The sequence below is a fragment of the Paramisgurnus dabryanus genome, chromosome 18 (genome assembly GCF_030506205.2).
Source record: "Paramisgurnus dabryanus chromosome 18, PD_genome_1.1, whole genome shotgun sequence".
NCBI classification, from domain to species: domain Eukaryota; kingdom Metazoa; phylum Chordata; class Actinopteri; order Cypriniformes; family Cobitidae; genus Paramisgurnus; species Paramisgurnus dabryanus.
This window is the reverse complement of record NC_133354.1, coordinates 10,955,441-10,976,759: the sequence shown is the minus strand read 5'-3', so window position 1 is coordinate 10,976,759 and position 21,319 is coordinate 10,955,441. Positions and strand designations below refer to the sequence as shown.

Sequence of the window (21,319 nt, the reverse complement as noted above, 5' to 3'; positions counted from 1 at the left end):
CATAAATGACAAAAAAAACATACAAATCAACTTACAAATTTACTAACATTTTCCTTAACACAAAGACAATAATTCATCTAAAATATTGGATCTGAACTACCCACATCACTCCAATAAATCTGAACAATCAAACTGATAATTATAATCAAATGCATTTATTGTTTTTCCATGGCTGATTCCCTGAGTTTCAATATGAATGGCTGCATCTGTTCACCTATCAAACACAGTCAATCTCTAATGGTAATACTGGTCACTTTTTTGTACAATAAATGTAATAATGGTACATGTAAGCAGGTATATTACAAACAACATGATTTATTTGTGTAGTCGAAGACAGTTTGTGGTGCATTGGTAGGCTATACACGATGTGAATGCTTGATATCTGAAGATCTTCTATGTTTCTTCTTCATCAGATAACTATTTGAAATAAACATCTCCTGTTAGTTTCTTGCTACATACTTTTATTAAAAAGTTAATTAAGAGAATTTTATATTTAACAGAAAATGATATAGAATGATGTTCATACTCATTAAGGTAATCAATGTAAAAGTATTTGTATGTTAAATGTATCAATACTCACAAGTCCATAGTCATCTACATATGTATACTTCTGCTCTATATAATGCTGCTTTCTTTTCATGAATGTCAGAACAATCCAATCACAGACAACAGTCACCTTAGGTTGGAATGGTTATGTAAAACGAGATTAAAATAAGTATTTCATTTTATCAGGTGAAACTTAAATACAAAATCTATCACTGTGGCATGCCAACAAATTTATTTTATGTACTTAAATGAACAGATGTACTTACCAGGCCTAAAAGTGCCAAACCTGCACCAATATTCAGAAGTGTTGGTACTATGTTGAATTTTCCTGCCTGAAGCAACAGAGCCCGGTGTCTTAAACATCTTACAGAAAAGTCACATTGATTGCAAAAATGGCTCAGAAATGCTGAAGTTTATTCTGAGAACAGATTATTAACATCAGAAAAGGTCTAACACTCTTTACCTGGTTTAAAAACTCACCTCACCAAATACCATGACATCAAAACGAATTCCATATCCCTTGATTAGTGTCCTGACTTCCTGGCCATCACTATCCTTGTAATATTTAGCAAACCTGCATAAAATTCACATCATCACACATCGTACATTAAAATACTCACTTCCTTTGAGGAACTGAGTGTTCACTTTTACCTGAAGTTGTATCCTGGGGCCACGTTATTATCCGGATCTTTGTTGTCTAGTCTGCGGAAAGTGTAGCGGGGCACGCACCAGCTCTCAGGCATATCAAGGTTACAATCCCACCGGATTTGCACACCCATCACTCCTCCCTAAGCAGAGGAAAGAAATTAAAAAATGTTAGGAAATCCGAAAGAAAGGCACGAGGCATCATGGATGCTTCAGATATGAGAGTTACAGCTTTAGATTCCTTTGCATCCATGAAACCCCCGTGTCAAATCAAACATTAAGATTCTTACATGGACTGCCATTGTCTGAAAATCCTCCTGAGCCTCCTCAGCAATATCTTTAAGTCTGAAGATTGGACAGTTAGGGTCAGTCTCACGGCTAAATACACATTGCGATAGGTAGGTGCTGTTTATATCCGGTAGGATGTTTCTTCTGAAAGACAGAAGGAAATAAGGAACACCTATACCTTAAATGAAATTCACAGACAACTCACAATTTTTATTTGTTTCGCTAAAACACAGTAAAAAAATTAATTGTTAGGACGTACTTGTTGAAGTTAAATTTAGGATACCGGATGCTATTCTTTATGAGCACAGTAAAGTTTTCTGCATCTGCCAGGAGTGGTGGACTACAGAATAGAATACATTATTACCTGCTTTGGATGTGTCAAATTTATATACATATACATACATACATGCACGCACCCACCCACGCACGCACGCACGCACGCACGCACACACACACATATATATATATATATTTTACTCTGGAGGTTCTCCAGTCCTCTCCATGGGACACCATGCCAACACCTCACACGTTTTCTCTTTGTCAGAAAAAGGGACACATCTACCTGTCTGAACACCTAAAAAGTTTGGATTAGCTTGCAGTCTTAAACAGATGAAATTGCATAGACACTCACATTTAGTGTCAGTTGATATTATTGTAAGTATTTAGGCATACCATTGCCACGGGCATCATTGAAGCCTCTCCTGCAATCCCTGTGAGATTTGCACAGTGATGCTGAGGTTGGAATCTAGGTTACATGAGTTAAATACATATGAATAAATTGATAAAAAAAAATAAAAAAGACAAATGATTTAGTTGCATGTTGTACTTAATAAAATATATGAACTAATTCAGAATTTTAAATTATGGAATAATTTATTAAAATTAAAGCAATTAATTTTTTTCTATGACAAATATTTAACACATTTAGGGGCAGTTTCCCAGACAGGTCTTAAGTCTAGACCCAATTTAAATAAATGTTTGAGCTGTCTTAACTGAAATTAGCTAGCCTGACGTTGCCATACTCAATTCTAGTCAGAATTCGATCTTCCCGATTTTCAAAAAGTGGTGGGCGGGGCTAATATCGGCTGGCACCCAGGCTAGAAATTAGCTTGAACTGACAAATCTTTAAATATACCAGTGCCATTGTTTTTTTTTTTGTAATATGTTTGGAAAACTAATATAACTAGTCCAGGATTAATATAAACCAGTTTAGGAAACTGCCCCTCAAAGTTTATTCCAAATCAGATTTAGATTACAATTAGATTTTAACTTTCTGTAAATCTTAACTGACAGGAAAGATTTATCACCACATCCACATAATGACTCACCTCAGCGCATTTTGACTGCGTTTGGTTAGGGGTGATGATCATGTTGGTCAGCACAAAGAATGAGCCATCTTCCTGCATCACGCAAATGCAAATAATTGTGTTCAATAACACTTCCTCATAACATAATAAATGAAGCCTAAGGCATTATGAACTTGACTTACAGTTTTTCTCAATCACTTTTTCAATGAAAGTGTCAGTGTCATAAGAAATTAAAAGTCCTGACACCATTGTTTATGAACAAGATGGTCAAATGGCTTTGTCATGTTTTCATTATGACAGTTTACTCTGTAAACGTTTTCCAATGCAAAAAAGTCAAATCTTGGTGACACAACCTGAAAATGCTCAAGACAGCGCTATATACTATTTGCACAGCTATTTGAAAAATGCGGTAAAGTTACACATTACTGTATTTAGTAAGGTAACTGAGTTCAAGACACTGAATACTGCATGTTTCACATTTTTACTGCATATGCTCTTTGCAATTCTAATTTGTTCACAGCATTGTGCAAAAGAAAAACTACACCCTTATTTACAACAAACATAAACTCCCTTTGGGTAGAGCTGTGCACAACTGTAAACAATATTGCAGTACATATTGGAACTGAACATACAACACACATAGTACTGTAATCATTCTTGCACATCCAGACATTCCTTTCTGGCCAATTTCAGAAATTGTTCAATTTAGGAGACGTTTTAAAAAATTATTTTGACAACTTATTCAACATTATTGTATGTAAGGACTCAAGCAATGAAATAAGGACTATGAGTTTTATATGGAATGACTATTCAGCATTCGCAAGTATAGTTAATTTTGACTGACATGCCAAGCAAATGATAATGTTATACAACAGCAGAGAGCACAAACAACAAAATTTTGTGGAGGTTGAACTAACTGTTGTGCAAATGTAAATAGTGATGTGAGAAATGCACCAAAGCGACTGAGAAAAGCTGTATTTCCCTTTGGTGGAAAAAATGTAAGGCCTGGTTTCACAGACAGGGCCTAAATTAAGGCAGGAGCTAGCCTTAGTTCAGTTGGGACATTTAGCTTTTATAAATAAATAAACTTGCCTTACTGATGTGCATTTTGATTTGTCAGCATAAGACGTTTCTAGTTAGGACAATTTAGACTGGGTTTAAGTTTTATCTGTGAAACCACGCCTTAATCTCCTTAATTATTATTTACAGCTATTAGAAAACAAATGCTTTTGATTTAATATTTAAAACTTAATTGATAACATGTATTGCTAAAGAGGCATTCCTTTTATCCCTTTCTACACTTAATCTGGCAATGCATCTCAGAGATATATACACCTTTCGAAATGTAATAAATAACAGCACGAGCAACATATGAATTAATTCTATCAATCTAAAGATAAGGTTCACATTATTAGCAATGTCAAATGTCATTTTTAATAAAGTCAGATAAGATTAATATATAATCTACCACAAAGTTGGCATATCCCTCATCATGATGGTTGACTAAACCATCACAGAAAGCTTGAACTAAGTGAAGTGACCCACATATGCAGAACAGACCCAACTATGATAAATGATAAAAGGACTGAGGGTGAGAAGAATCTCATATTAATGTTCTCTACAAGAAGCAAAAAAGTTTGATCCTGCAATGGTTTGTTTTACAATTACATATAAATAATTGAAAAAATTTATTATTATTGCAAAATGCTATTTGTTTCCATTTAAACAAAATATTCTTAACATGCATTGCACTTTCAACTTCAGATGAATGAATACAAAACAGTGTGCATGCAGGTGCAGGTGCAAGTGCAAGCAGAAAGTAATCAGCCACATCTCTAGTACATCACCCGAGTTGCACCATGAAGTGTGTTAATATGTGGTTTTAGATTTGTCTATCTTGTACCTCCTCTTCATCATATCGACGGACTACCTGTGGTGGTATGATGTAGTCTGCGACATCCCAGATCCGTTCACCCAGCTCTGTGGTGTTTGTAAAAGCAATGCCTTTTACTTTAGTCGTGACAGAGCTCAGGATTGTGTCCGTGTCCTGGTAACCTTTCTTCCAAACGCAAACATACCTGCGGTAACAAATACGTGTTTAAATATAAAAACGCGATACATATTGTGTTTATCACTTGTTGATATCCTTTAGAGTAGACGACGATTGTACTAGCAAATAAAACGACCAACTTACCCGATGACATACGCTATCACTAAAGCTTGTGTGAATCTGTTCAGCGTTCCCACTTTTCTACTTCGTATCACCAATATTTTTGCCGTGTAGTAGTCGAAAAAACACTGCGCCAGTGAAACACAGCAACCTTTATTGCTCATTACTGTAGATGACTCCTTACTCTGAATGAACAAAAAAATCCACACCGATTTATTTCCCTTCCTATACACTCGCAGTCACGAGACTGGTTGGTTATTAACTTTACACGAGCCACGACGCCGCAGGTAGTGCAGTCCAATAGTTTCCCATTGAAGTTTTGTTTCACTTTCTGAAAAGCTTGGGTCGTAAAATAAACGTTTAAAAGTTAAGGAAAACTTTATTTATTTAGATTTTCCTATGTTTTAGAATAACAGTTACCCTTCAAAACTATGACTGGACAAAAAATCTAAACTCTTATATTTTACCAACCTTTTAAAGGGATAGTTCACCCAAAAATTAAAACTCTGTCATCAGTTTTCATCTTCAAGTTGTTTTAAACCTGTATGATTTTTTTTTTCTGATAAACACAAAAGAAGATATCTTGATAAATGATGGTATAAGCACACAGCTGATTACAACCATTGGCTTCCATAGTAGGAAAATAAATATTATAGAAGTATTGTGATAAATTATGAAAAATATATTTGTATAAATAATGGTAAGCACACAGTTGATTGTACCTATAGAATTCCATGGTATTTGTTTTTCCTACTATGGAAGTCAATGGTTGCAATCAGCTGTGTGCTTATCATCATTTATCAAAATGAATTTCAAATGTATGAAAGAAATTCATGGTTTAGAACAACTTGAGGATGAGAACATGATGACATAACTTTATTTATGGGTGAACTATCCCTTTAACACTTTTTAAAGATGTGCTTTTTATACATCATTGAATGAGTTTCTATCTATTTTAGGCTTTTAGTGGCTAACCTTTCTTCATTATTTAGTCCAAGTCATGTACTTTAAAAACTTTTTTAAAGAAATTTAATTTCTATGTTACGTTTTAAAACAATTTTTTTATACATTTTCTTAAGGGGGGTGCGAAGGAACGCACCGTACACAAGGGGGGCCGCACACTGAAAAAGTTTGAGAACCACTGATTTAGCCAACGAATTGCAATGACTAAAACAGTTGTTCCCAAACTGTGAACTGTGGCCCAGATTCTTAAAAACTGGTTAATAAATGTTGATCATTTTGTGCAAAGAGACAGTCTGCTTTATTTAACATATGTACTATACAAATTTGGGGGGAGCTTTTGCAATATTTTTGGGGGGCCTTACCACTGTAAAGTTTGGAAAACTCTGGCCTAAAATGAATGAATGGAAACAAAGCCATAGAGTGCATGCAAGAACAACCTTCAAGAAAAGCTAAAGTAACTTTATCCATCACCTTGGTTATTTTTTCCTTTATAGAAAAACAAAATGTGAAGTAAAGATACAAGAGAGTTTTGCAAACAGTACAAGATTTATTCGCAATATCTGAGATTTTTCTTCAACTGTTTCCCAATGGGTGCTCTACAAGAAGCAAACTAGGCTGGAATTTAGTACAGTGCCTGCGTCCAGTTAACATGCATAATATCTGATAACAAGACATAAACACAGAGGAAGGAAATATGCAACCCAGCTTCTTCCTGTGGATGTAAAATTATTTTCTGGAAAAATTCCATGAGGAGAGTAAATCACATCTAAGAGTAAATGTTCACATTTGTAGTATTTCACAGTTTGCATTCTTACATGAAGTAAAATACAAAAAAAAACCAACAAAGTTGATTAGTATTGTCTTTCGACAATGAATTGGGCTGTCTGCCCTGTAAAATTAAAATGCTAAATGATTTTATTCTTAGTGGTTACAGAAAGTGGATATATAAGTGATTAATAAAAAGTATAATCGGTGTTCATTTCCAGTTTTTCATTAGAGGAAATACTTCAAAATCTTGGGTTTAAATGGCTCAAATTTCCTGGGATCCACAGTTTCCACATACTCCTGGCAAGCGGAGATGGCCTTGTGGGCTTCATCAAACAGCTCAGCCCCAATAGCTTCCCTGACTCTGTCCTTCCATGCCTTAAGCTTGGGCCTGTTCTCAAACACATCCAGACCAGCAGCTACAGGCTGAAAGAGATCATTAGAAGTGATAAGATGCACATTTACATACTTTTACATATTATAACCTTGCTAAACGGCAGGATATCATATTGATTTCAATGTTTATACATTGTGATAAATTACTTTCAGTGATTTAATATTAAAAAAATTTGCTAGAGGAAAACAGTATTCAGTCAACAGCTTGACCTTACCTGTATGATTTCCACAATAGCAACAAGATCAGCCAAAGAGATCTGATCACCAATAATAAATGGTCTGTCTTGAAGAAACTTCTCCTCAAAAACCTTCAGCGCATCATCAAGATTCTCTATTGCGAGATCCATCTTCTCTTTAGGAACTTCCATTCCCATAGCTTTTGGAATCATGAGCTACAGCAACACAACATTCTTATTACATTTAAATCAGTAAACAATAGTAAAATGAAAGAGATAAACAAATATTAGTGATTCTAAAGCTGAAATTCCTGTTTCAAGGTTAGCAAGCAACCAGGGAATTTCTCATTTTATTAATGTTGCTCTTCATCCTTGCGTACAGTACAGCAATTTCTCACTTTAGTTTACATATTGACATTTTTTAACTGTGCTTTAAAATGAACTTTATATTGGATTGTCATAATTTATATGCTTCTTTAGACTTACCTTCAACCAGAGGATCTTGGATCCGTGTATTCGGATGGCCGAGTGTTGCCATGACAGGTATTCATTTACTAGAGAACGCTTCTGCAGGTCAGCTGGGTACCAGTGGTCTGGAGTGTTAAACTTCTCAGCCAAGTACGTCAGAATAGCAACACTACAAAATCATGTGGACAGGAGATCAAAATTATTGTACAGTTTTACATGAGTCACAAAACAGGTTTTTCATCCACCATTGTTGCACTGATTCATTGTCCACAACAATATGTGAAGGAGGGCCTCCTACTCACAATTTTGAACCCATAAAATAATCTTACAGTTTGGTAACTAGAAAAATGTAGTAGCCTATAGACATGTTTTAGCTTTTTATGTTTGTTTTGTCTTAATTTGAATAATTTCTTTAGTTGAGTAACACTGATCTAGAGACCATAGTATTATTATTTTAACAATATAAAATTAATTGAAAAATGAACTTGCTTTTCACAGACCTTTCAGCCAAGCAAAAGTCCCCGTCTTTGATTGCAGGTACTTTTCTTATTAAACTGATTTTCCCAAACTCCTCACCGTATTGCTCTCCTGTGTGACAAATGTAATGAATTGAAGTAGCATAATTGAACACAAGTTTAAGATGCAAGTCAGCAGTTTAGGGTGTGAGCCATAAAATCTTGCAATACAGTCACCGACACACTGTTACGTAATCATGCAACGACAACCGCTACAAACAAAATAGGACAAAATGACATATATACTAAACTTGGTTACGTGTTTAATGTAATTTATGACATGTAACACTTAAAAACATATGTTTTTCCATATCAATCGAACCTTCCCGTATAGACAAACTTCCATTAAAAGATTCCCTAATGGTTGATATAAAATCTCTGTGCATACCGTCAAACAACGAGATCTTCTTGAAGTCGAACTGGATGTTGTTTTTCTTGGCAAAGATGTAAACGGAGCGACAAGGCTGCGATAACAGATCTAAATAGATTTCCAATCCCATTTTAGAGGATTTGACTTCAAGCACAATCCGCAAAAGTTAGAAAAAGTGAAATCTTTGCAGCACTGGTTTCGGGAAATGTTCATACAGGGTTGCCAAGTCTGTGTAAAAAACACCATAGAACTAGCCCAATCCTATCCAAAACTTGAAATCGCCACTCCCATGCATAGTCACAGTTTTACAGTCACTGTTAAGCATTACCCACAAGTTATTCTTGTAAACTGATCATAAGCAGTCTGTTTTTTATAAAGTAAAACAATATGCTAAACCAATTTACCTTAAATCCGTGCAAAATTACAATCCACACAACAACAAATGAAAAATCAACCCACTTCTGCATGAAAACCGCGGGCTTGGCAACTCTTATACAACCGCAGAATGTGAAACGGGGCGTGGCTTTCTCATGGGTGTTTAAACTGACACAAAATAACTCAAAATTGTGACACTTGAACTTGCACATTTTATTAATGTAAAATGAGAAATTGCGTGTTTAATGCAAACATTTAGATTATTTTGTACTTTTTATACTATTTTATTTAAAGTTTAATTTATCATGTGCCTTTTCCCTAAAGCCACTCTAGGCAGTGTTGCAAGATATTTATTATGAAAATTCTTTATTGTAATTGTTCATTAACTTCTTGCAAATTAGGTGTTCAAAAGGTGCATGGAGATAAAATTGACTATAAATCAACTGAACTGATATCAGTGCTGTCGCTTATTACCAATATGCAAATAAACAGTTGAAAGGTCCAAGGTTTACCCCTCTTGAACTTGGCAGACACATTAGGGATGATGTAGGCATGGTGGTCCACTGCCCCTATAGGCAAACTCTACCCACATCATCCCAAAGCAAACAGAGAAAGAACTTAAAGCAAACCTCTTTACTCTTGTTTTATAAATACAGAAACAAATCACATCACGTTTGTGTTTTAACAGAGTATGCTAGTCATTGTCACATTATTATTTATAAGTAAAAGACATTGTCCAACTGATATTTCTAAATTAAAATTTACAAAAAAACAAAACAAAGCAAAAGCCACAATCTAGACTATTAGTTTAGTAAGGTGTACCGTATAATAGTGACTAGATGGTATTCATGTGCTCGGATTGATCAGACAAGGTGAAAAAGTTGACTAAGCATCAACATGTAATCGTATTTTTCCAGGACACATCCGTGTGCCTCTTACCCACTGCATATCATGCTATTGAGGTATTTAAAGGTAAGGTGCATGTGAGTTGTATTTTAAAAAATATATAACATAAAACCAAATAAAAAGGTTTTAATGGAAAATATATGTAACATACACACTGACATGATGAATCATGACCTTTTAGCCTACATAGTCCCAAACATTTCAAAAGAAATTGTTTCAATGAAAGTATGACGAGTCTTATAGAAAGGTCATCACTGTTCCCTTCTTTCCAACCTGCCAGGGCTCCAGAGGGTAGAACCTGATAACAATACTAAAAGAGAAATAAGCATATTACAACAATTAACAAATAACCAAGTATAATAGTAAACTTTATAAATGTTAATATTCTGACAGTTTTTTTATGAGGTGTGCAGCATACAAATGCGACCTCTGGAGGATGCTGAGAAACTATTAAAGGGCCCATAGCCTTTAGCTTGCATCACTGCCCTAAACCATGTTATGCTAAAAGTTTTGTCAACTAAAAAAGTTTTTCAACTATTAGATGTATGCTAGTATAAGACAAAAAAAAAATCACTGATCATCATTTAAAGGAACTTTAAATTAAAGCAGTTCATTTAATTAGCTAAATGTCCTATTCCTAAAAGCCTATTTAAGTCTGTTTTTTCTTTCTTTACCGATCTTCGCCAAGTTCAAGTTCCTTTGACAGAAACTGGAAGATTTTGGCGCTGTGCTCCTTATTTTTCTCCGCAGTGTCAGTCACACCGATGGCCGACACGGACAGCATCACACACGGGGAGCACGATCCTGCGATCAGCATCGGTAGGTCAGCCTTAACCACCAAGTTCATCCTCTGCATAAATAAAAAAACATCTATTTAAGCGGATAGCAACGTTTTATAAAAAGAGTGCGTTTTAACTACTTTAAAAAATTTTTTTGATATTTTTTGATAAGACAAAGTCATATGACCCTGGTCACAGTTTTGACGTGAAGAGAAACATTTAACACCTACAGAGGGCAACATAATGCAAAACAAAGATTTATAAATACTCACGTCTTCCGGTTTTCCTAATGCTGAAGCCGTAGTTGAGCATAGCTTTTTCAGAAAATCCTCTGAAAACTTATTTGCTGGTAAATTGGTCTCTAAATCAATGAACGGCATTACTGCAGAGTTACAGATGTCTAACGTTACTTCTGTGACCCGTTCAGAACTGTGTTAGTTCCGTGTGATACACCGCCCTCTCTCATTGGTTGAAAAAGTGACGCCTATTCACTGTGCTTTGTGATTGGTCCATCTGCAAAATTCTCGCCTCTCCCCCTAAGATTTTGGTAAGTGTTCTAAAAATTGGAAAACGTGTCCATCTGCAGTCTTACAAACTTCTTATCAGAGCAAGTAAACATTAACTGTTAAATCGGTCAGTCTTGTGCAAATTTAGTTTAAATGGAGCAGCTTGTGTTGTAACTCAGGGTTCAAAGTTTACTAGATCAGTGTATCATAAACAATAACATAAAAATGTAAACAAAACGGTATGTAAAGTGGCACAAGGTACATCTATTTTTATCTTTAAAACGTGTGTCAAAAAAATCAGAGCAACATGACAACATTTGGTACAGTATACTATGATACAGTACCTTATAACTTTTTTTAGTCAATATGAATGCTGTCATGCTCAAAAAACAACCAAAGCAGAAAGGAGAAAGACTAACAAATAGCAACCTTTTATTTTACAGCCTCATTTACATAATCACAGATTCAAAGTGGCATATGACACAACTATGAACACACATTATACACAGTAACTGCTGGAGATTTTGTAGTAGTTTGTCTACATTTAGAGTCTTTTTGTTCCATGATGTATAATTTTCTTCCAGGTTCTCCATTACACCAGAGATGACACACCTAAAGGTATAATAAATATACAGAAGGTCATTTCAAGAGCAAAACCGTTATTAGACACTGGATATGTTATTGCGTGTGTTTTACATAAATCTCTTTGCAGTGTCTGTGAGCTTCACGTAACAAGGGTAATAATACTGCTGGAATCTAATTGTATGTCTATTTAATGAGACTGACCATGTGAGAGTTTGCACTGCTTTAGTGCTTCATTGAAGCCTTCACACAAAGTCAGATCTGCCTGATTTGTGGCACAGTCCAGGAACTGCCGCACCTCAAAAAGACATGGACCAGATTGAGAGGACGGAAGTCTTGAGGGCTCCTGCAATGCATAAACAAGAAAAAAAAATGGGAACTGCAAGAAGACAATTGCAAAATGAGCTGTTCTTTCAAAATCACCACAGTGTCTCTTATCATTAAGGCTCTCCAGAACTCACCTGATATGTGGGTGCTGGTTTAGGTGCCTCTGAGCTGCTGCTGCCCCCACTAAATGCACCTGTGAGGGCACCGCCAACCACATGACCCACGGCTGAGCCTACTGCCACTCCAGCGGCTGTGGTGGCCATCTGCGCCATGAGGCCTGGCTGCTTGGGCTGGACGGCGGCTGGGGCCATTGCCACTGGAGGAGGAGGTGGTGCATGGGCTGGAGCATAGGATGGGGCAGGAGCACTAAGGAAAGAGGGGAAAAGAAGAACAGTGGTGGGATACATAGACACCTACATTAAAACTACAAATTTAGTGCAACCCAGACAAACCCATTTTGGTTATACTTTGTATAGGATGTTCATTCAATATTAGTAGCACGCTGTGGTCAGTTTTTGGCAACTACTGATGGAAAGAAGATAAAGTCTTAAACCTGGTTTACGTCAGTAACTGTTAAATGACAGACATGATGCAAAATAAATTAATCAACAGGGAACATATTGCAAGATTGTAAAACTAAATTTAAATTGACCTTTCAATTATTAGTCTTTAACAATCCTATACAAATTACATATAATATATAACATAATTTATGTACAGCCAGTGTTCAATCTAGTGTTTTTTTTTATAAATATATACAAACTAATCTAATTATTGGGTCTACGTTAGCTTGCAGCTTGCTAAAGCAGTTTACGTTATAGCACATTATAAAACTATGATACCTTGCTGCCGGTGAAGGACGACTGCGGCTTCCTCTTGCCATCTTAAAAGTAGATCTTAACCGTTATCAGTAAACAACTGTGATAATTAACGTCTCAGATCAATAAGTGAGTAAATCCTGTTCGTCTAGGAACAACCTAGTGAATGACAGCGGACACACGTGCGTATGACCTTGTGTGGGTAACACAGTTACGCGCATGCGCGCTTCGGGATTCTAGAAAAGTACACTTTTATTAGATAACAAAGAAATTCAGGATATAAATGTTATATAGCAGGGAGCAAACAAATTTTGTAGTTTTTAGACTTTTTACTGGACTCATGTAGTTTAGTCTAGTTAATATAATTTATTTATAAAGCAGTTCAGATCAAAGTGCTGTCATTTAAAACAGAGCAACAAAGAAAAATACATAAGGTTAATAAATAAGTTAACGAGGCATTATCCAAGCTTTCTTATTAAAAGGCTAAAATCAGATATATAAATATTTAAAAGTAAGGATAAAAAAATTCTCACTCAAAGTACACTTGTTATACTAAATTCAACAAACATACTCAATTTACACTTGCGTACAAAATATTTAGCCGATATATTTAAAAAACTTTGCGGTGGGTTATTTTCACGTATTACGTCTTTTATTTTGTAAGTCGCTCTGGATAAAAGCATCTGCTGCTTAATAAATAAATAGGCTACATCACCTTACGGCACTTTTAATTAAAAAAATAATTTGTTTTATAAAGAATATTATATTTACTGCAAAACAAGTTCCACATAAATGCAATTAAATAGATAAAATTACATTTTGTATTTAGTTTGATCAATATATATATATAAGCAAGTTTTCTGAACAAAGAAAAATCAAAATCATGTTATGTCTTATAAAATATTACCACTAGATGGCACTAAAATATAGTGTGTACTTGAAAGGCTTTGAATGCAAAGCCATTTAGGCATTTTAACAAGCGGCTTATGGGGTAATTTCGGGATGGCACGAAAATTAAAAAATATATTTATCGGTGATAAATACATACGGTTTAATGGAGGGTGTGCTTAGACTTAAGAGATGTTCTTGTGGATTAAATATAAATTTGTTAGACGAAATGAATCATTACCCCATAAGGGCCAGTTTTTCTTTTTCTTTTCAAGTTTATTATCATTTAAAGTTGAGACATACAGTTAACAGCAGAATTAATGTCTTTAATTATTTTGTGGTCACAGCTGTCCTGATTATTTCAGCTTAGTGTGTGGCACAAAGGAACTTAAATTTGCCTCAATTGGTATGATTCACACCCCAATTTCAGATAGCAGGCAGTGATTCAGCACTCATTATGTTTTGTTTAAGGCTCTGTTTTTTGTTTTTTTCAAAATGATGGTCTCTTTTTATGAGATTGAACTTAACCATCAGGTCCATACTGTGCAGTGATGTTGTCTGCGATGATGCTGTATGGACATGATCTTCACAGACATCCACGGTGAATTCCTGAATGATTCACACAGTCTACAAAGCGGGAAAAAACAACAAAAGATACCAGGACCTTTCAAAGCTTAGAAACCAGATACAGCTAGGGATTACTTACCTATAGCAATTTTGTTGTGTAGTGAACATTCATGCTTTGTGGATAATGTAATGTTATTGGTGCTGACAGTGAACTTTAAAATGAAATTCTCAACTTTCCACAGATGTGGAGCCGAAGAACACTAAAGAACGTGAAAATGTATCAAGCAAAAATGACTCGTGTGACCCACTGAAAAAAATCAAAGACCCCCTAGACAGCAATGACATGAAATTGAGAACAAATGAAGACATTTGCTTACATTGCATTGCTCTCTGATTTTTTTCCACTTATAAAGACTCCAGTGAGCTCTCAAGTGTCGCTTCTTTTTCATCCAATCCACATTTTCATTATGTCAGCAAGTGTCAAACAATAAAAGGAGAAAGTTGATAAATCAACTAAACATGAACATTTAATAAAAACAAACTTTAATTAAAGAAAACTAAGGCTTATTTAAAGGCTTGAAGCATGTTTAATTTGTAATAAAAATGATATATAATTGTGTGCAATCATGCCGACATTTGCATCACTACTAAACAAGCACTAACTCCATCTTGTGTTTTATAATCCCCACAGACTCTTTTTTGTGGTCACTGGCACATGGGATAGAGAGTTCGGGGTGAGAAGGGGTACAGGGTATGATTCATTTCCAAGGGGCTCTCTTTCATGTTTCCTCTGAGTAACGTTTAATGGAGCCTCAGGGGTCTAGTTGAAGCTGCTTCCATGGCGGAGTGCATGAAAGTATGGCTTGCATTTGATCAGCCTTAGACCCCCAGAACCCCAAAAAAGGCTGACAACAGCATAAAAAGACACTGGTGAACAAACTGCTAGAAACTCATTATTGTCCTATTACTTAACACACCACAGACCTCCACAATTAAGGATGTAATTAATAGATGCATGTTGTTAGCATAAATATATGCGCAGAGCATAAAGCGTGCTAGATTTATATTTGTTGACATGCCCGATGTGTCGTGACACGCCGGCAAACAAAGCACAGACGTATTATGCATCAACACAACACACGCACCCATCCATAAACTTGCTGGATAAAGAAAACACCATTTGCCTTTGTTACATTGTTCATTAGAGGCTGAATGCCATTCTTAACCCAAACGTTCATGATCCTTGAGTTCCAGGGTTGTAATTTCCTCATGGGATTCCTTGTTATTGAAAAGTCCTATGGAGCGCAGAGAGGGAACAAAAGAAAGCTTTGGCTGTATGATCTTTCCCCACTGTAAACTTTCCTCTTAAGCATCATTAGTGATACCCACCTGTTACAGCTCACGCAACAGAGCTGCACTTCAAAATGTACAATTGCTTTAAACATTTGGCATTGAAACAAAGAACGTTATACTCGGTGTGGAAGTCCAGAGACTCCACAGGTGACTCTTTCTGAGGGCATTGTTAACTGTAATCAACCTGCCTGGTATATAAAGGGGAAGTTTTGATAAAATGCTTCATTTAGCGTGGAAAAAGCCTGTCATCCAGCCAAACAGTCTGTTTGCTTTGAAGCTTGTCTGAAGTATAATTCTTCAATTAAGCTCACGCTGTAAATGAAATTGATTTAGTAGATCTAATATTGTTTATACAAATGCATCATTTGTTTTTTATTAATACACTGTCAGAATAAAAGATTAAATAATAAATGGTCTATAGCTGTCATTGGGGCCATTCCCTTTCAAAAAGTACCCCTCTGCACCTAAAGAGTTCATATTTGTACCTCAAGGTATATATTGGTACCAAATAGATAACTGTACCTATGGCACATACTGGGACCTTTGTAAAGGGCACTGCCACAGTTACAGCTTGGGACCATTTTTGTTGACGTAAAGGGGCATAAAGGGATGCATCGTACACAAGGGGGGCCGCACGCCAAAAAAGTTTAAGAACCATTGCCTCAAAGGTAATGTTAGTACATCTAAGGTACACATTGGTACCAGATATACACATATCTGTAACTAAGTGATACATATTAGGACATTTTAAAGTGTACTGCCCCAGTGACAGGGCATTAACCACATAATTTACCCTGGTTACCCTTGGTTGAAAACCACAGCTTTAGTGTCATGTACACCCACACAAAACATACATTATGATATAAAAGAGAGTCAGATGGAGAGGTGATAAATTCAGATCATGAATCAATCTAACAGTAACAGTGTGCTGGCTGATACATAAATAATTTACCGCACACACACAACAGAGCTAAGTCCTCTTTACAGCTGGCTTTCACAGTAAAACACGAATCCCCCAAACAAGAACCCACATCCATCTCTCACAATTCATTCACTATTTTTGAAAGAATAAAAGCACCATAATTCATAAGAAAATCTAAATAACTGCTCCCAGGCATCTTTTGTTCAAAATTCAGTTTAGTTTATGTCAAACGATACACTTGTGTTACATTTACCATGTAGCCATTAAAAGATTGAGTTACATGAGCTTGCACACGTCTGAGCTGTCAGTAATGTTGAACTAGACTACCATACTTAAATTTCTTGTATTTTAACATATGTGACCCTGTGTGAAATCCAGGCTTAAGGCTCATAATCCATTTATGATATTAGGAGCATTAAAGTTTGATTTAAGTAATTGATTTTAATCATTGGCCTTTCTCAGTCAATATTAAAGATACAAAGGTTAAATTTTCACAGGATAATTTTATGTAAAAAAATGGCTTTGGGTGGGTTTTCACAGACTGGGTCACATATGGTTTTGTGGATGCTATGACCATGGCATTGTGTCATGAGACATTCTTAAATGGATCAATGTGTTTGGGTGTCAGTGATTATGTGATTCAGCCACAGCTTGATGCAATGATGGGAAGACTAAGGATCTCCTCCCTAATGACCCCTTGCGGATGCTGACTTTGATTTTTGCAGGTGTGCTTTCTGTGTGTGGATGAGAGAAAGGACGAGAAAGACATTTGTGAAGTTTATGGCCAAATCATCAAATAATGGTGTAAAACGTAAAAGCATCACTTAAGAATGCAACTCCACTTGATCCTGTTTGCTTACTTTGATACACCCTGCTGTAAATGTTCTTTGGATGTTCGGTGGCAAAGATTTTATGGTGGGTCGACTTTATGGCTCACAGACAGTAACAAGGAGTATCACAGTTATGCGCGCACCAGGGCTGTCACAGCAAACTGTGAGTGAGTTTGAGGTAAATAAGAGCTACTATTAAGGTGCCTGCTGTCAGTTTTGATGTGCGTTGCTGTATTCACATTGAATTGAGAGAGGACGGACCTATAAAATGTGTTTCTTCCCCTTCCCCCCTTATGGGGGTTCACAACTGACCCTGTTATTTGAGATGAGTCAACCGCATTGTGGTTCTGTCCAAGTGAGGGGGAGATGGTTGATGGTTTAAAGGAAGTCCACTGTCTGAGCTGGACAGCTTTTCTTTGTTTTCCAACAGCTTTTTGAGTACATAATTGATTATAAGTGTGTCCTTAGGGTAAAGTGCCTACATCCTTGGCTTTGCTGTGTTGGGTCCCTCTGTCAAAGGTTTAGAATAAAAGAGTTTAGGTTGGTGAGGTGTTAAATTCAGTCTTCTGTTGAAACTGATATCAGCACCGGCAAGAGGAACTGAATTGTGTTAAACAGACAGAAAGCTTAAATGGTGTTATGTCTAGATAAGTAAATCTAACATACAGTCTGTCTATCCACAGGATGTTGCTAAAATGATTTGGAAGGTTTGGAGAGAAGTTTATATTGATTTTGATGTAACGCCTAACAGCCATCTCTTAAAGGATTAGTCAATTTTCTTTAAAATAATCCAGATAATTTACTCACCACCATGTCATTCAAAATGTTGAGGTCTTTCTTTGTTCAGTCGAGAAGAAATTATGTTTTTTGAGGAAAACATTCCAGGATTTTTCTCATTTGAATGAACTTTAGTGGACCCCAACACTTAACTCAACACTTACTGTAACAGTTTTTTTCAACAAAGTTTCAAAGGACTCTAAATGATCCCAAACGAGGCATAAGGGTCTTAACTAGTGAAACGATTGTCATTTTTGATGAGAAAAATAAAAATTATGCACTTTTAAACCACAACTTCTTGTCTCTCTCCGGTCCTGTGATGCGCCAGCGCGACCTCACGCAACACGTCATCACGTCAAGAGGTCATGGATGACGTATGCGAAACTACGCCCCAGTGTTTATAAGTATGGAGAAAGAGGACCGTTCCGACGTTGTTGTATGTTGAATGATACTAATTAATGTCTTTGTGTCAGTTTATTGTTTAAAATGGTCCGCAAATGTGCGTTTCATATATGTAACACGTGACCTTTCCACGGCATTACGCAATTACGTGAGGTCGCACTTACGCTTCACATGACCGGAGATAGACGAGAAGTTGTGGTTTAAAAGTGCTTTTTTTTTCTTGTCAAAAATGACAATCATTTCGGTAGATAAGACTCTTATGCCTCGTTTGGGATCGTTTATAGTCGTTTGAAACTCTGTTGAAAAAAACTGTTAAGTGTTGAGTTAAGTGTTAAGTGTTGGGGTCCATTAAAGTCCATTAAAATGAGAAAAATCCTGGAATGTTTTCATCAAAAAACACAACTTCTTCTTGACTGATCAAAGAAAGACATCAACGTTTTGGATGACATGGTGGTGAGTAAATTATCTGGATTTTTTTATAAGAAAATTGACTAATCTTTAAAAAAAAAAAAAAATTAATGAACTGCTGATAAGAGAAAAAAAGAATGGAACTCAATAGTCGAAATATAAAACAAACATTTTGTGATTAGTTCCAGAAAAGTTTGAAAGTAAAAAACAGAAGTAAAAAAATGCAGCACAAAGTTAAGGCAACTTGGTTTTGCAAGTCATTTCAACCTACTATTCTAAGGTTTGGCTTAAAAAAGTTGGCATAACTTATAAATTCAAGTTGAAATTGTAAGGAAACTTTTTTTTTATTGATTTGACATTTTTTTACAGTGTGGCTTAACACCATCATCAAAAGGAACCTGTAAGTCCATCCAAAAGTATCTAACCCATCATCAACCCACTCACATAAAACTGCTTAGTTTAGCAAGATTTTTCTTGGTTACGATCCAAATGTGTGAAGCAAAATTAAACAGGGCCCTTTGTTACACAAGCAGGGACAAAGAAGGCACTGAGTCATTTGGCAGGAGTTTTAAAACGGGAAATAGATACAGTTTCAGCATTTTTCCCATCCTACGCAACTGTCATATAGTGATATTTCTTCAGCGGTCCTACTTTTTTTAAGCTGGGGGTTTGGTACAAACAATTAAACAAGCGGGACAAGACAAACGCTGTTTACAACTTATTGCAAAACAGGAATTTCAGTGCTGCCTACATGAGGCACACATAAAAAAATGCAGCATTTTTGTCAAATCAACATTTTTTTGTTACTTCAACTCAACAAATTAAAGCGTAACTAAACCCCTGGTCAGAGCCTGACTCCACCCACTGCAATATTTGAAAAATGCAAGAAAAGTGGGCAGATCCCAACAGAGATAGAGGGGACGAACTAAGTGTGTGGTGAGATCGTAACAAGGGCGTGGTGAGCTTGAACTTGCTTACGTCACGAGTCATTTCTTGGACCCAACATCCAATACAGTAGGAAAATTCAACTGCAGTAGCCACCGTTCAACCTCAAGAGGGCAGCACTCAGACGTTTTTACACCATATATTGTAGTATTGAAACACTTTATATCCAAATGTCAAAAAACTTACTAAAATCAATGAACAGCACTAGTAAAGCATCATTCTTACAGATCATTAACTAAAAAAAGTTGGCTTGGGGTTTAGTTACTCTTTAAGCTTAACAATTTCAGCTTGTTTCTATAAGTTATGTCAACTTATCATAGGTCAAAAATTTAAATAGTAAGATGAATTGACTTGCAAAACCCAGGGGCGCAAATTCAAAATAAGTGTTCGGAGTGTCATGTGTGTTGCTTGTGTTTTCAAAATATGTGTTTGTTGCATCATGTGAACCATGTGCATCCATGTTTTGTCAAAATAAGTGCCTGCTGCACACGCCTCAAAACCGTTTATGATAAAATAGATGCTCACTTTTACAAAATACACACAAGACACTCACTTAACACTAATCTGGCAAACATGAGCGTCTCTTTAATCATAATCCCTTTAGACGCATCTGCACAGGCACTCATTTTGACAAGACACGTGATGCACATAAGATCACTCGACGCGCCAAACACATATTTTGAAATGATGAACAACACACATGATGGGCTACATACATGTCGTGACGAACTTGGCATCGAGCGCCCTTAAAAAATAAGTCACCGGCCGCCACTGCAGGACAGTGAAATATTATGTTATAATATAAAGTTATATACAACATAAATTGAGAACATTTTTTATGGAAAATCACAAGAGCTTTAAAAGGTTTTTTAGGTAATCATAACCTCAGCAGTCACTCGCTACACACTTTAAAAAATAAAGATAACATTGCCATATATAGACAAACCGTTTTTGGATCTTTCAGTCAAAGAATAATTTCTTTCATGCATTTTTATCATCTAAAGGATCTGTTTTCACTACAAAGGTTCTTTGGATGTTAAAGGTTCTTTATGGATCTAAATGGTTCTTCTGAGGCATCATGAAGTACTTTATTTTGAAGACTGTTCAGATTTCGGACATAGGGAAGATCTTTCCCTAGTTATACAACTTCCTTGATGACACTTTAAAACGACGAGATCAGTGATCAAGCCCTTTAATTTACAGATGCTCCAGACAATTTCCTCAACAATGGACCCAACACTAATGATACCGTTCATGCACTTTAACCAGAGGCATCTGAGAAATGTGTCTTCTCATTGTCAGGTGCTTCTAGGTCAGACGGATAA

At 36.0% G+C, this 21,319-nt stretch overlaps 4 protein-coding genes across 5 annotated transcripts; all 4 read right to left on the bottom strand.

Moving 5' to 3' along the window:
• Nucleotides 1-136: 136 nt before the first annotated feature.
• On the bottom strand, nt 137-5,410 carry p2rx4a (purinergic receptor P2X, ligand-gated ion channel, 4a). 2 transcript variants are annotated; one of them, XM_065244150.2, is made up of 12 exons: nt 4,981-5,410; nt 4,690-4,864; nt 2,808-2,879; nt 2,152-2,224; nt 1,957-2,053; nt 1,739-1,819; nt 1,482-1,623; nt 1,198-1,334; nt 1,027-1,120; nt 813-878; nt 581-676; nt 137-417 (listed from the first exon to the last, which is right to left on the bottom strand). In XM_065244150.2, exons 1-12 carry the CDS (start codon nt 5,118-5,120, stop codon nt 394-396), a joined length of 1,197 nt encoding a protein of 398 aa, XP_065100222.1. In that variant the 5' UTR covers nt 5,121-5,410; the 3' UTR covers nt 137-393. The 2 variants fall into 2 exon arrangements, with proteins under 2 accessions (XP_065100222.1, XP_065100223.1); XM_065244151.2 differs by having other exon boundaries at nt 4,717-4,864; nt 4,981-5,399.
• Nucleotides 5,411-6,443: 1,033 nt separating this feature from the next.
• Nucleotides 6,444-8,935, bottom strand: gstt1b (glutathione S-transferase theta 1b). Its single transcript, XM_065244147.2, has 5 exons — nt 8,628-8,935; nt 8,225-8,312; nt 7,743-7,893; nt 7,296-7,472; nt 6,444-7,110 (listed from the first exon to the last, which is right to left on the bottom strand). Exons 1-5 carry the CDS (start codon nt 8,737-8,739, stop codon nt 6,913-6,915), a joined length of 726 nt encoding a protein of 241 aa, XP_065100219.1. The 5' UTR covers nt 8,740-8,935; the 3' UTR covers nt 6,444-6,912.
• A 667-nt stretch (nt 8,936-9,602) lies between these two features.
• On the bottom strand, nt 9,603-11,176 carry ddt (D-dopachrome tautomerase). Its single transcript, XM_065244149.2, has 3 exons — nt 10,942-11,176; nt 10,565-10,740; nt 9,603-10,200 (listed from the first exon to the last, which is right to left on the bottom strand). Exons 1-3 carry the CDS (start codon nt 11,047-11,049, stop codon nt 10,128-10,130), a joined length of 357 nt encoding a protein of 118 aa, XP_065100221.1. The 5' UTR covers nt 11,050-11,176; the 3' UTR covers nt 9,603-10,127.
• A 418-nt stretch (nt 11,177-11,594) lies between these two features.
• Nucleotides 11,595-13,111, bottom strand: chchd10 (coiled-coil-helix-coiled-coil-helix domain containing 10). The gene is made up of 4 exons (XM_065244148.1): nt 12,927-13,111; nt 12,219-12,450; nt 11,962-12,103; nt 11,595-11,787 (listed from the first exon to the last, which is right to left on the bottom strand). Exons 1-4 carry the CDS (start codon nt 12,965-12,967, stop codon nt 11,768-11,770), a joined length of 435 nt encoding a protein of 144 aa, XP_065100220.1. The 5' UTR covers nt 12,968-13,111; the 3' UTR covers nt 11,595-11,767.
• Nucleotides 13,112-21,319: the final 8,208 nt, after the last annotated feature.